This window comes from Tamandua tetradactyla, chromosome 14, assembly GCF_023851605.1.
Source record: "Tamandua tetradactyla isolate mTamTet1 chromosome 14, mTamTet1.pri, whole genome shotgun sequence".
Taxonomy (NCBI): Eukaryota; Metazoa; Chordata; class Mammalia; order Pilosa; family Myrmecophagidae; genus Tamandua; species Tamandua tetradactyla.
The window spans coordinates 89,444,943-89,459,164 of NC_135340.1; the positions used below are offsets into that span (position 1 = coordinate 89,444,943).

The following is a 14,222-nucleotide window of genomic DNA, read 5'->3' on the forward strand; positions in this document are numbered from 1 at the left end:
ATAAATCTAATCAAAGATGTAAAGGACCTGTACACAAAACTACAAAACATTGCTAAAACAATCACAGAAGACCTAAATAAATGGAAAGACAGTCTGTGTTCCTGGACCAGAAGACTAATTATCATTAAGATGTCCTTGAAGCAATTTATGGGTTCAGTGCAATCCCAATAAAAGTTCAACAACTTTCCTTTAGAAAATGCTTATAAGATAACAGGGACCTAGATTGTAAGCTTTTAGAGCAGGCAAATTAAGTCCAGAGTGGTGATTAATATTTTGGGATTCTGAGAGGCTGTTTTATATCTATAACCTGATATTTAGAGATAAGAACAAAGCCGAACAGGTTGGAGTTAAAGTAATTCAGAACATAGGGGAAAGGAAGACTGTCTATATTTTAGAACCACATATACTCTTTGAGAACAATGGAAGAAAGGTTTATTCGATCTGGAGCTGAAATTTTCTGTAGTGCATAATCTCATTCAACCTATCTGTATGGCTCATTTGAACAACTGAAACACAGGGAGCCCAGAATAAGAAGAGGTACTTTAATCCCATATAGATTATTGCACGCTTGGAAACATTCTAGAGTATATGAAGCAGATAATCAAAAAGTATTGACAAAGTCCCCTGAGGTAGGGGAGAAAGAATATGGAATTATTAAACCTAACCATCAGGGAATCCCCTGAAATTGTGTCAAACTTTAGGGACACCCAAATCAATAGGCCATGCCCACGATCGTGAGGCTTACTCTTGTGAAGCTTATGTAGATAGCAGAGAAGCTTTGACTACCTATAGGCATGCCTAAGAGTTACTTCTGGAGGACCTCTGTTGTCGCTCAGATGTGGCCTCAGTCTCTTAGAGGCCCACTTGCCCAACTCTGCAAGTGAAATCATGGCCCTCCCCTCTACATGGGACATGATATCCAAGGGTGAAAGTTTCCCTGGCGACATGGGAGAGGACTCCCAGGGATGAATCCAGCCCTGGCACCATGGGATCAACAATTCCATCCTGACCAAAAGGGGGGAAAGAAATGTAATTAATAAAGTATCAGTGGCAGAGAGAGTTCAAACCTCCAGGCTACTCAAGGTTGCTCTTAAACAAGCTTGAGTTAGAACTTGCTACCTAGTATAATCTGCCAACCCCCAACCAGGGCCATTCCAGCCAATCCTAAAGAACACCTAGGACAATATATAAGATTCCACAAGAGTTCCATGCACTAGAGTAACTTTCCAGAAACCTGCAACCTCCAGGTAGATCCCTGGTCCAGATAAGTCCTGAAACGTAGCCCAGCCTCTCCAGAACATCAGAAAGTTTCATTTCCCCACTCCATATTAGTGATAGGCTCTTCCAATATCAAAAATTTAGAACGGCCATAGCCCAAACAACCGTAAAGAGAGGTATAGAAAGATCAAAGGTGATGGTGGAGTTATACATAAAAGATACAATTTAACAAATGAATATGAATGCTGAATCATTAAACTGATATCTCTTTTAGTCTCCAGTATTTTAGAGCAACTGGAAGTAAAAATCTAAAATTCTGAAATTGTAACCCATGTCAAACTCTGAAACATGTTTTACAACTAATTGTAGTGCTGTGCTTTAAAATTTATAGCTTTTTAATATATGTTATTTTTCACCAAAAAAGAAGGAAAAAAGTCGATTGTGAAGATGAAAAAATATTTACACCCTCTAGTCTCCTATATTCTGGAACAGTAGAAGGAAAAATATGAGAGGATCGTATGGAAGCCCATGACAGACTCTGGGATGTGTCCTATAACCACTTGTTGAAGAGTGCTTTGAAAACTATTGCTTTTTTATTTCTTTGTTTTGTATGTATGTTACACTACACAACCAAAAATGGATAGTAAAAGACTTATAAGAAACTGATGCTGCATTTAATGCTTTCAAACTCCTTCAGGAAGGTGCACAGATGGTTCAGTGGTAGAATGTTTGCCTTCCATGCGGGAGACCCGGGTTCAATTCCCGGACCACACATCCAAAAAAAAAACTCTTTTAGGGTTAAATAAAAAGAAATTCAACAAGAAGAAAAAAATAAGTTCAAATGTATATCACACACACATACACACAGAACTAAGCATATCAAGTGTCATAACATAAAGGAGCATGACTTATATTTACCTCTCTGCCTGTAAGGATATGTATTGCCAGCTTTACTTTTCCAAAATTCCCTTTGCCAATTGTTTTTAGCAGTCGGTAGTTCCCAACACGAGTTTTTTCATCTGTACAGGACGCCAAAGAGTTTCTACACCGAGCTCCAGGACGCCCAGTTCGAGAGGTCATGTCTTGACATCCATCTCCATGTGATGTATGCTAAAATACAATATACATAAAGATAAAGAAATTAGACAACACACAGAACTGGGGAAATCTGAAGAGCTTCTAGTTAAAGAAACAAAATATTACTGCTTTAATTTTAATCCTAATGCATCTAGCACTTTTTCGCATGTTATAAATTTATGAGGAAAACTAGAGAATGTTGAAGAGAAAAATATCAAGTCTGAAATTCAACTGGGTGTTCAGAAAGAAATTATTTTTTCTGTCATTGTTTCATTTTCTTTTGGTGCATGGGCTGGGAATTGAACCCAGGTCTCCCACATGGCAGTTGAGAATTCTACCACTGAATCACCCATCCATCTGAGATACTTTGTATAAGCTGCTGTCATGTAAAATAGGGTAACAGTAGTACTTCATAACCAGAAGTTAAATTTCCATAATGTATTAAATCACATATAATCCTCACCACACCTTTCAAAACAAGCAGGACAGCTAATGTATCATCATTTACCCAATGAGGACATTTCTCTAATTTGTTCAAAGCCACATCACTATTTAATGAGAAAAGCCAAGGGGAACCTCAATCCCTAATTTCCTTCTACACAATGCTGGTAACAGCAGCCCAAAAAGGATGTATTTACACTACATTGTATGGCTCTTGGTAAATATCTGTTGAATGAATGAAGAACTCAATATATTCAACAGAGATCAAACAAATCATATACTTCTTTACCCACATTAAATACACAGGCACTACAGTTACAAGTACGTAATATGTACAGTTAATTTTCTATATACAAGCACCCAGTTGAGTACTGCTTCCTTCTCCCACACAAATCTATGTGGCAGAGTACCAACCTGAAATTTGAGAGACCTATTTAAACAGGACTTACATGAGTAGAAATCAGGTGAAACAACTTTATACTATATTTCAATTCTTCCTGAACAGAGCTTGGTCCCTATGTAAAGCAAATATATGAGCCCACACATCTTTTCTAATCCTTAAATAAGCCTCCCCCCCCCCCACCACTTCCTCCAACACACAGGCAGGGCAGTGTTTTAAAACATAAAATAAATATATAAATAAAATCGATAAAGTCAAATTGTGACAATAAAAGGCTGTGTGTCCACCTTTGACTTTCAGAGCTATTCCCAAAATCAGAGTTCACTTCTGAAAGTATCTATATAATTATTTTATTCACTGTAGGAAAAAGATTTAAGATTGAACAACTTATGCTTAAAAATATTCTTAGTAAACTAGAAATAGAATGGAACTTCTATAGGAGAAAAATTATGTACCAAAAACCTTCAGCCAATATTACACTTAATGAAGAAACTTGAGAAGGCATAAATCCTACTCAAACCAATCTACAAATTCAATTAAAATTCCAGTAAGCTTTCTGAATAATTTTAAAACTCATTTTTTTTTCAGCAGTAAACTGTGGAGACTGTTATCTGCTTAATTGGAGGGCAGTCTGCGAGGGAGAGAATGTTTGTTTTTTCTTAAACCCCAAGGTCTTGTTAGCTATCTCTGTATGTAGGGAGTAATATACTGAAAAGTACGCACTCTGTTTTTGCACGAAACGTACGCATGCTTTTAGTCACGTAAACCCTGCAGTATATAAGCAGGAACTGAATAAAGTTGTCTGTTGTCTGTTATGGCTGAGCTTCAAACCCCCTGATCCCGTCTGTGTCTTTCTTCCTTTTCTTTCTTTCTTCTTTTTTTAATTTTTAAAAAAATTTTTATTAATTAAAAAAATTACAAGAAACACAAACATTCCCAACACATACACTCAGCAATTCACAATATCATCACATAGTTGCATATTCATCATCATGATCATTTCCCAGAACATTAGCATCAATTCAGAAAAAGAAATAAAAAGACAACAGAAAAATAGAACAAACAGAAAAAAAATTTTTTTCAGGCCATAACCCTTACTGATCCCTTTCATTGATCACTAGCATTTCAAACTAAATCTATTTTAACATTTGTTCCCCCTATTATTTATTTTTATTCCATATGTTCCTCTCATCTGTTGACAAGGTAGATAAAAGGAGCATCAGACACAAGGTTTTCACAATCACAGTCACACTGTGAAAGCTGTATCATTATACAAACATCATCAAGAAACATGGCTACTGGAACACAGCTCTACATTTTCAGGCAGTTCCCTCCAGCCTCTCCATTACATCTTGGATAACAAGGTGATATCTACTTAATGCATAAGAACAACCTCCAGGATAACCTCTCGACTCTGTTTGGAATCTCTCAGCCATTGACACTTTGTCTCATTTCACTCTTCCCCCTTTTGGTTGAGAAGATTTTCTCAATCCCTTGATGCTGGGTCTCAGCTCATTCTAGAGTTTTTCTCAATCCCTTGATGCTGAATCTCAGCTCATTCTGGGATTTCTGTCCCATGCTGCTAGGGAGATCCACACCCCTGGTAGTCATGTCCCACGTAGACAGGGGGAGGGTGGTGAGTCTGCTTGCTGTGTTGGCTGGAGAGAGAGGCCACATCTGAGCAACAAAAGAGGCTCTCTTGGGGGTGACTCTTAGGCTTAATTTTAAGTAGGCTTGACCTATCCCCTGTGGGGTTAAGTTTCATATGAACAAACCCCAAGACTGGGGACTCAGCCTATAGCTTTGGTTGTCCACACTGCTTGTGAGAATATCAAGAATTCAACTTGGGGAAGTTGAGTTTTCCCCTGTTCTCACCATTCTTTGCAAATACTTTTCCACTCACTGATCAAATCACTCTGGGATTCATCCGGGCATCACCTGGACAAACCAACAAAATCTCATGTCCTATACAAAGTTCCATTTACTTAAGGTGTTCAATCAACTATCTACATAAGTTATATTAGGAGATGCACTAGTCAAAGTATAGATTTGTACCAAATAAACATTTTTTGCTTTAGTATCACACATTAGTTGAAATTTTAAAATATTAAGTATGATCTGTTTTCAGCACACTGCAGTAATGACATTCTTTTGTTCTTCTTCATGCAAAAATATTTTTTAAATTTGTACATTTAGTCACTATCACTATACACTCTAGGCATTCCTAGATCTAAATCTTTATTATCTATCTTTCTGATTTCATTTGTGCCCCCAGCCCTCCTCCCTCTATCATTCTCACATTCAGCTTCATTCAGTGTTTAAACATAATTATATTACAGTTAGGTAGTATTGTGCTATCCATTTCTGAGTTTTTACAATCAGTCCTGTTGCACAATCTGTATCCCTTCAGGTCCAATTACCCAATATTTTACCTTATTTCTATCTCCTGATGGTCTCTGTTACCAACAAAATAGTCCAAGTTTATTCACTAATGTCAGTTCATATCAGTGAGACCATACACTATTTGTCCTTTTGTTTCTGGCTAATTACACTCAGCATAATGTCCTTAAGGTCCATTCATGTTGTTACATACTTCATAACTTTTTCTGTCTTACAGCTGGATAGTATTCCATCTTATGTAAATGTCACAGTTTGTTTAACCAACTGTCTGTTGATGGACATTTTGGCTGTTTCCATCTCTTGGTAATTGTTAATAATGCTGCTATAAACATTGGTGTGTAAATGTCCATTTGTGTCCTTGGCCTTGTGTCCTTTGAGTAGAGACAGCGTATAGATGGGTCCTGTTTTTTAATCCATTCTGCCAAACTATGTCTTTTGATTGGAGAGTTTAATCCATTAACATTCAGTGTTATTACTGCATGGGTAGTACTTTCTTCTACTATTTTGCCTTCTGGATTTTATATGTCATATCTAATTTTCCTTCTTTTTACCTTTACTCATAGTTTTCCTTTCTACACTCTTCTCCACACCTCTCTCTTCTGTCTTCCTATCTGTCTCTAGTGTTCCCTTTAGTATTTCTTGCAGAGCTGGTCTCTTGGTCACAAATTCTCTCAGTGATTTTTTGTCTGAAAATGTTTTAATTTCTCCCTCATTTTTGAAGGACAATTTTGCTGGATATAGAATTCTTGGATGGCAGTTTTTCTCTTTTAATAATTTAAATATATTATCCCACTGTCTTCTCGCCTCCATGGTTTCTGCTGAGAGATCTGCGCATAGTCTTATTGGGCTTCCCTTGTATGTGATGAATTGCTTTTCTCTTGCTGCTTTCAAGATCCTCTCTTTCTCTTTGACCTCTGACATTCTGATTATTAAATATCTTGGAGTATGTCTATTTGGATCTATTCTCTTTGGGGTACACTGCACTTCTTGGATCTGTAACTTTATGTCCTTCATAAGAGTTGGGAAATTTTCAGTGATCATTTCCTCCATTGATTTTTCTCCTCCTTTTCCCTTCTCTTCTCCTTCTGGGACACCCACAACACGTATATGCATGCGCTTCATATTGTCTTTCAATTCCCTGAGTCTCTGCTCATATTTTTCCATTTTTTTCCCTATATTTTCTGTTTCTTGTCGGATTTCAGATGTTCCGTCCTCCAGTTCAGAAATTCTAGGTTCTGTCACTCGAAATCTACCATTGTAGGTTTCCATTGTTTTTTTCATCTCTTCTACTGTGTCTTTCATTCCCATAAGTTCTGTGATTTGTTTTTTCAGACTTTCAGTTTCTTCTTTTTGTTCTTTCCTTGCCTTCTTTATGTCCTCCCTCAATTCATTGATTTGGTTTTTGATGAGGTTTTCCATGTCTGTTCATACATTCTGAATTAATTGTTTCAGCTCCTGTATGTCATGTGAATTGTTGGTTTGTTCCTTTGACTGGGCCATATCTTCAATTGTCCTAGTGTGATTTGTTATTTTTTGCTGGTGTCTAGGCATTTAATTACCTTAATTAGTTTATTCTGGAGATTGCTTTCACTTCTTTTACCTAGGGTTTTCTTGTTGGATGGATTTGTTGTCTGTCTGTTCTTTGACATTCCATTCAGCTTTATCTGGACCTTTAGCTTAAGTTTTGTTTAACAGAGGAGAATTTTTCAGTTCTTGTTTTCTTGCTTCGTGCCCTGCTTGTGTGGTGCCTTTCCCCCACACACACTTAGGAGGGTCTACTTAGATATTATAGACCCCAGCCAGATTTTCCCAGACCAAACTGGCCTCCTATCAGGAGGAAAGAGTCACCTGCATTGGTTTTCCCTGAGGGTGAAACCCAGCAGGTTGAAAGACTTTCCTGTGAAGTCTCTGGGCTCTGTTTTTCTTATCCTGCCCAGTATGTGGCACTTTTCTGACTGCAGGTCCCACCAGCATAAGATGATGCGGTACCTTTAACTTTGGCAGACTCTCCCTGCTTGGGGCATGGTGGAGACAGAGGAGAGGTTGTAGGCTGGTTTTAATGGCTTCAAATTACCAAGCCCTGGTGTCTGAATCTCTTGATGGAGAGATTCCACCTGGGTGGGGCTTCACCCCTCCCCTGGGGAAGGCACAGGCTCCAGATAAGCCCCCAAAAGAGCTCACTTCTGCCTATGCCTGGGGCAGCTGCAGCCTGAAAAGTCCTGTCACTGTATCCAGAGGCAGTCAAGCCTTTGTAGATACACAGCCACAAAAACCTGTTTCCTTCTTTTTTTTTTCCCCCTTTTTCTGTCAGTCCTACCCCCTTGGCGCCAGGGCAAAAATGAGCAATCTCTGCTTTGATCAGGTTCACCTAAGCTGGGGGCCTATTTTCAGTAGTCAGAATTTGTTCATTAGTTCCACAATTGGCGTTTGATTGTGCCCAGTCCCTGCTGCTGGTAAAGTCCTTTCCTTTCCTCTCTAGGAAGCGGCCTGTGGGGGAGGGGCGCTGGCCACGGCAGCTTTGGGAACTCACGGTTCTGGGGGTGCTCAGGCCGGTCCAGCTGGTCCAGACTGGGATATGCTGTGCGTCTGGTCACTGACATGGCCCCAGGAGCTGTTCTGTACTGTTTCTGCTTATTTAGTAGTTGTTCTGGAGGACGAACTAAAATGCGCACATTGTTAAGCCACCATCTTGTCCCGGAAGCTAAAACTCATTCTTAACTCTACATGAGTAGAGTTAAGTAGAGCCCCACCCAGGTGGATTCTCTCCATCAAGGAATTCAGACACCAGTGTTGAGAAACTATCAGAAACTGGAGAAGACTAAAAGAGACATGATAACTAAATGCAATTTCGGATTCTCAACTGGATCCTAGAACAGAAAAAGAACTATGGAGAAAAATTAGTGAAATTCAAAAATAAGGTCTGCAGCTATCATTAATAGGATAGCAATGTTAATTTCCAGGTTTTTATAACCGTGCCATGGTTACATAAGTTTTTAACATTAGAGGAAGCTGAGTGAAAGTTAAGTATGACTTCTGTATTATACGCTTTGTAATTTTTCTGTAAGCTTAAAATTATTTCAAAATTAAAAGTTAAAGAAAGAATGAAACAAAAGGTGTGGAGTTTATCTTACTAAATACTAAGCCAGAGTAATTAAAAAGAAAACTGTGGTATTGGCATAAGAATAGAAAAAAGGGAAAAAAAAACCAACACAAAGATCAATGTAACAGAATGCAAATCTAAAAGATGAATACGTGGAAACATAAGATATAATGATGAGATCTTATAAAGCATTAGGGAAAGGACGAACTGCTGAGTAGCTAGCAGGAGGAAAACTGGTTCACTGCATCAGCCTGTGAAGGAAAGGAAAAAACGAAAACAAAACAGGATCCCTACCTATGGACCATATGAAAATGTGGGTGCAGTCTAGAGGAATTAAACTACTGGTGAAAGGTAAAATTATAAAAGGTTTACATAAAGAAATGTAAAAGAATACCCCTGTGGACCAGATCAAGAAGAACTATTTAAGGCAAAACTTGAAAAGCACAAACATAGGGGAAAAAATTATTTTGATTATATCAAAATTAAGGATTTCTTTCAATGAAGAGCATGATGAAAAGATGACAGAATAGAAGATACCTGTACTGTCTAAAGCCTACAACAGAATAATGTCTAGAAAAGCAAGAAACACCTAAAAATCAACAAGAAAAAGGTAGCACACCAACAGAAAAATGGACAAAGGAAAAACAAATAATTTACAGACGAGAATGCCCTACAAGCCAAGGAATATATAAGGGATACTAAAAATCAAAGAAATACAAGTTGAAGCAAAAATGAGGTATCATCATATTAATGTGGATTACGTTGGGAAAATATCAGAAAACTGGGTAATGCTAAATGGTAGCAGGCACAGGGGGATAACAAATACCCTCGTGCACTACCGATGATCCAGCCATCTAGAAGAACAACCTGACACTTGCTTGTATTTCCTGTGATATAGCAATTCCACTCCTAGATACGCATCCCAAAGAAATTCTTAAACAGGGGACATGCATGAAGGTGTTCACCGTGGCATTTTTTTTATGGCAGCAGGGAGTAGGAGGCAACCTAGATGCCCACTCCCAGGGAATGGATAGCTACAACGTGGTAGATGCACAACACATAGTGCTATACACACACAGAAACAGGGATGATTCCTAAAAACATAGTCATTAGTACAACAGAATGAAACATATACAAATACATCAAGTACCAAACACACCAAAACACACTCTGTAAGAACACATAATGTAGTAAACTGTAGAGCGATGACTATCTAGGAGCCAGAGGAATCACACGATGATTAACAGGAATAAGTAAAATGAGAATGGCCTCAAGTCGGCTTAAGATGATAATGTGGCTAATGTGGGCTTTTGTACTTGCGTTTACTTATACACACACACACACACACACGAATAAAAGGAAAAGGGAATGCTGCTACAAAAAGGAACAATGTTGTCAGGAATGCAACGCTGTGAAAGAACCTATGGGACATTCAAAGAGGCAAAATGAGCCAGAAACAAAAGAGCAATTATTGCATGGTCTCCTTTAGAAAATGCTTATAAGAAAACAGGGGCCTAGATTGTAAGCTCTTCTAGCAGTCACATTTAGTCTGGACTGGTAATTATTATTTCTGGATTTTGAGAGGCTGTTTATATACATACAACCTGGAATTCAGAGATAGGAAGGAAGCCGATCAGGCTGGGATTAAGGTAATTCAGAATACAGGGGTAAGGAAGACATTGTCTATATTTTAGAATCTCATCTACTCCTTGAGACCAAAAGAAGAAAGGTTTATTTTGTCCAGAACCTAAATTTTCTGTAGCACCTAATCTAACTTAATCTGTCTGGATAGTTCACTTAAACAATTCAAACAAAGGGAGCCCAGAATAAGACTGAGGGCCTTTAATCCTATAGAGCTTAATGTAATGCCTGGATATATCCCAAAGTATATTAAGCAGACAATCAAAAAATATTGGCAAAGTCCCTTGACAGATAGGAGAAAAAACATGGAACTATTAAACTTTACCAATTCCCAGTCACTTCCCAAAAACAAACAAACAAACAGAAATTCAACAAATGATGCTATAATAACAGGATACTCACATGGAAAATGGAAAAATAATGAAATGTGACCCCACCATACAGCATACACACAAAAAAAGACTGTGAAACAAATTCTGAGGGAAAAGGATTTTCAGTCTAGAATTCTACATACAACCAAATATCAACCAAGAATGAAGATAGAAGAAAGACATGAAAAGAATTAAGCATGAACCAAGAAAGTGGAGGACTTGAGACATGAGATAGAAACAGAGAATCCAACATGAGAGGCAAAGGGAATCCCCAGGAAGAGGATAAAGGGAGATCCCAGGGTGACTCTGATAGAGTAGGCCTGGCATCCAAGTCCAAAAAGATAAAAGTAAACAAATACCTGATGTGATCAGAATAAAGAGGAAATTTAGAAAATGGGAGAACTTGAGGATAAATTAATGGTAAGCCATAAAAATATAAGCAAATCAAAATATCCATAACTCCAAAAAGAACACAAAGCTGTGCAAAGAAGGAAAAGTAATCATGACACACTACACAACTCAGCTATGAACAGCTTCTATCTATATGGTCATAATAATGTAAAAATTGAACAATGATTGTATTAGTTAGGGTTCTCTAGAGAAACAGAATCAACAGGGAACACTCGCAAATATAAAATTTATAAAAGTGTCTCACATGACCACAGAAACGCAGAGTCCAAAATCCACAGGGCAGGCTGTGAAGCCGACAACTCCGATGGAGGGTCTGGATGAACTCCACAGGAGAGGCTCACCGGCTGAAGCAGGAATGGAACCTGTCTCCTCTGAGTCCTCCTTAAAAGGCTTCCAGTGATTAGATTAAGCATCACTCATTGTAGAAGACACTCCCCTTTGGCTGATTACAAATGGAATCAGCTGTGGATGCAGCTGACGTGATCATGATCTAATCTTATGAAATGTCCTCATTGCAACAGACAGGCCAGCACTTACCCAATCAGATAAACAGGTACCACAACTTGGCCAAGTTGACACATGTCCCTAACCATGACAATGATCTATCAAAATTATGACTATTTTGGGATGATCGGGAATAAAACACGTACATAATGAAAACAAGGGAGGGGGGCAATAGATTTGAAAACAAAATTCTGATCTTCTTTAATGGGAAGTCTATAGAAAAATACCTAAAACTGGAAAAAAAAAAGAATCAAGAAGTAATAGTAGTGTAAGCATGTAATTTAGAAATATGGACATAAATGTCAAAATAAACAATTAAAAAGACTGAAAGGGTGGGCCACGGTAGCTTAGCAGGCAGAGTTCTCACCTGCCATGCAGGAGACCTGGGTTCAATTCTCAGTGCCTACCCATGCAAACAAACAAACAAAAAGAACGAAAAGCGTTACTTCTGGCTTGCCATAACCTTACTTGTAACTATGTCTCTGTGTATGTGTGTGACTGTGTAAATAAAACCTTGATAAAGTACAAACTTAAAAAGTGAGTAAATTTTCTAAAGAAAATAGGAAACTGTCACTAACATTTCTGAATAAACAGTTTCTTTTTAAATTTCTGCATACTTGGAGCCACCATCCATAAAACTGGTATTGGACAAAGGACATATCACTGTCCAAGAGTGGTTATTATAATGGACCAGATGATTAGTAAACTGAATTTAATATACATATCAGCTAGAAAGTTCTGTGAAAAAAATGATTATTTGATTAAAAATCTAAAACCTTAAAAGACGGTGTATTGTTTTGAAACTGTTATATATCATGGAAAAGCCACATTCTTTTCATTCTAATCCAATCGCGTAGGGACAGACATTGTCTGGGTGGGACTCTCAGATTAGATTATTTCCATGGTGGTATGGCCCCACCCATTCAAAGTGGGTCTTAATTTACTAGAGTCCTTAAAAGAGTTCATGGAGAAAGAGAGTAAGAGCTGATACAGAGAGCAAATGTTTTAGACATAGACATCTGAAGCTGCTTGCAGAGCCAACATAGAAAGTCACTGGTATCAGAAAGCAACCTGGGAGCAAAGGACTAGGAAATGCCAGCCAAGTGCCTTCTCAGCTGACAGAGAAACCCCAGACATGATCGGCCTTTCTTGACTGAAGGTATGCTCTTGTTAATGCCTTAATCTGGACATTTTCACAACCTTAGAACTGTAAACTTGTAACTTAATAAATCTCCTTTGTCAAAAGCACTTCATTTCTGGCATACTGCATTCTGGCAGCTCTAACAAACTGAAACAGATGGGTAAAGTTAGAAATGAACTGGGAAGTAATGAGAGTCTTAAAGATGTTTAAAAAAGAGTGAGAGAGAGAGAGAGAGAAAAGAGTAAAGAGATTAAAATGATTAGAAAGTAATCAATGTGAACTGAAATACAGCCAAATGAAATGCCAAAAGTCTAGTTAATGGTGATGAAAGTATTTTCTGAATAGTAAACATATTCATGAGCCCCTTAGTTATTTCATGATTCTTACCTTTCAACAACTCTAACATTTCCTTAAATGAAAATGATCCACTAGAAAGGCATAAATTTTTTAAAGCTGTTAAAATAGTAGTCTAATCCAATATCAACTGTTAAAACTTTATGGGTAATTAAATAAAACAGGAGTCTGGAAAATCAGTGGAATTTGTCAAAATGACCATTTAAATTGGTCATTCCGCATACTGGCTTTGAATAAACTGGTATTTCAAACAAACAGGCTTTCGCCAAATTGATCAAGAAAGGCTTTAGGGCAGTGGATGGTTCTGCTCCATAGTGGAAATTCGGCAATGTCTAGACACATTTTTTGTGCTCACAACTGGTGGGAGTGGAGGGCAGGGATGCTGTAAACATCCTATAATTCACAGGACAGCTCCCTACAAGAAAAAATTTTCTGGTTCAAAATACCAGTAGTGAGAAGGTTGAGTCCCTACTTTCGGGGAGAGAAATTCGTGATTTCACTCTAAGTCTGACGCTCCTATGTTCTATTGGTGACACCACTATCTACTGTATTGTTCAAATGAGAAACTTAAGGATCCATCCCTCTCCCACACTTGCAAATCAAATCAGTCACCTTCTCTCAGCTTCTACTCCTACGGAGCTCCTCTTCTCCGGCGTCTCCCTCAACCCATCCTGCTGCCTCTGCTATGGCCTCTCCAGTCCCACCTTCCACACTGAAGCCATCAAGAGGCCCTTCTTAACCTGGCCCCCTGCATGTCCCCCGTACGTCTAGTCAGTCTCATTTCTCACAACACTCTCATGTCATGTGCCACTGACACTGGAAAAAAAAACAGCTTTAGTTCCTTGATATCATGACTGATGGCAATTTCTTATCTTTACACTTCTGATTAGGCTGTCCCTTCTGCCTTGCTATCCCCTCCCATCCTTGATCCTTGTTTGACTAAGAACTCCTTGCATACAAGAACTGAACCATCTTTATATTCTCAGTACAGAGGTCCTAGTTTGACACAGATGAATAAATGGCTAAGCAGACATGGCTGGCTAGAGTATTAAGCTTAATACAGGGAAGCAGTTAGAGACAATAAAGCTAGGAAAATGGGTCAAGAACTTCAAATACTAAACCCAAGACTTCAGATAATCTAGGGTTTTTTTTTTATTTAGAATA

The 14,222-nt window shown here is 38.2% G+C and overlaps 1 protein-coding gene across 4 annotated transcripts in view; it reads right to left on the minus strand.

Annotated features, from left to right (window-relative positions):
- LOC143656374 (MAP/microtubule affinity-regulating kinase 3-like) overlaps window positions 1-14,222 on the minus strand; it is a 61,569-nt gene that overhangs the window by 40,039 nt on the left and 7,308 nt on the right. For 2 of the 4 annotated variants that reach the window (XM_077128457.1, XM_077128456.1), the window contains exon 2: window positions 2,137-2,328. In XM_077128457.1, the coding sequence (XP_076984572.1) occupies window positions 2,137-2,298 (162 nt within the window). In that variant the 5' untranslated portion in view covers window positions 2,299-2,328. Of the gene's footprint in view, window positions 1-2,136; window positions 2,329-3,185; window positions 3,277-14,222 lie in introns of those variants that run through there. The other 2 variants (XM_077128458.1, XR_013162474.1) reach the window with 2 other exon arrangements.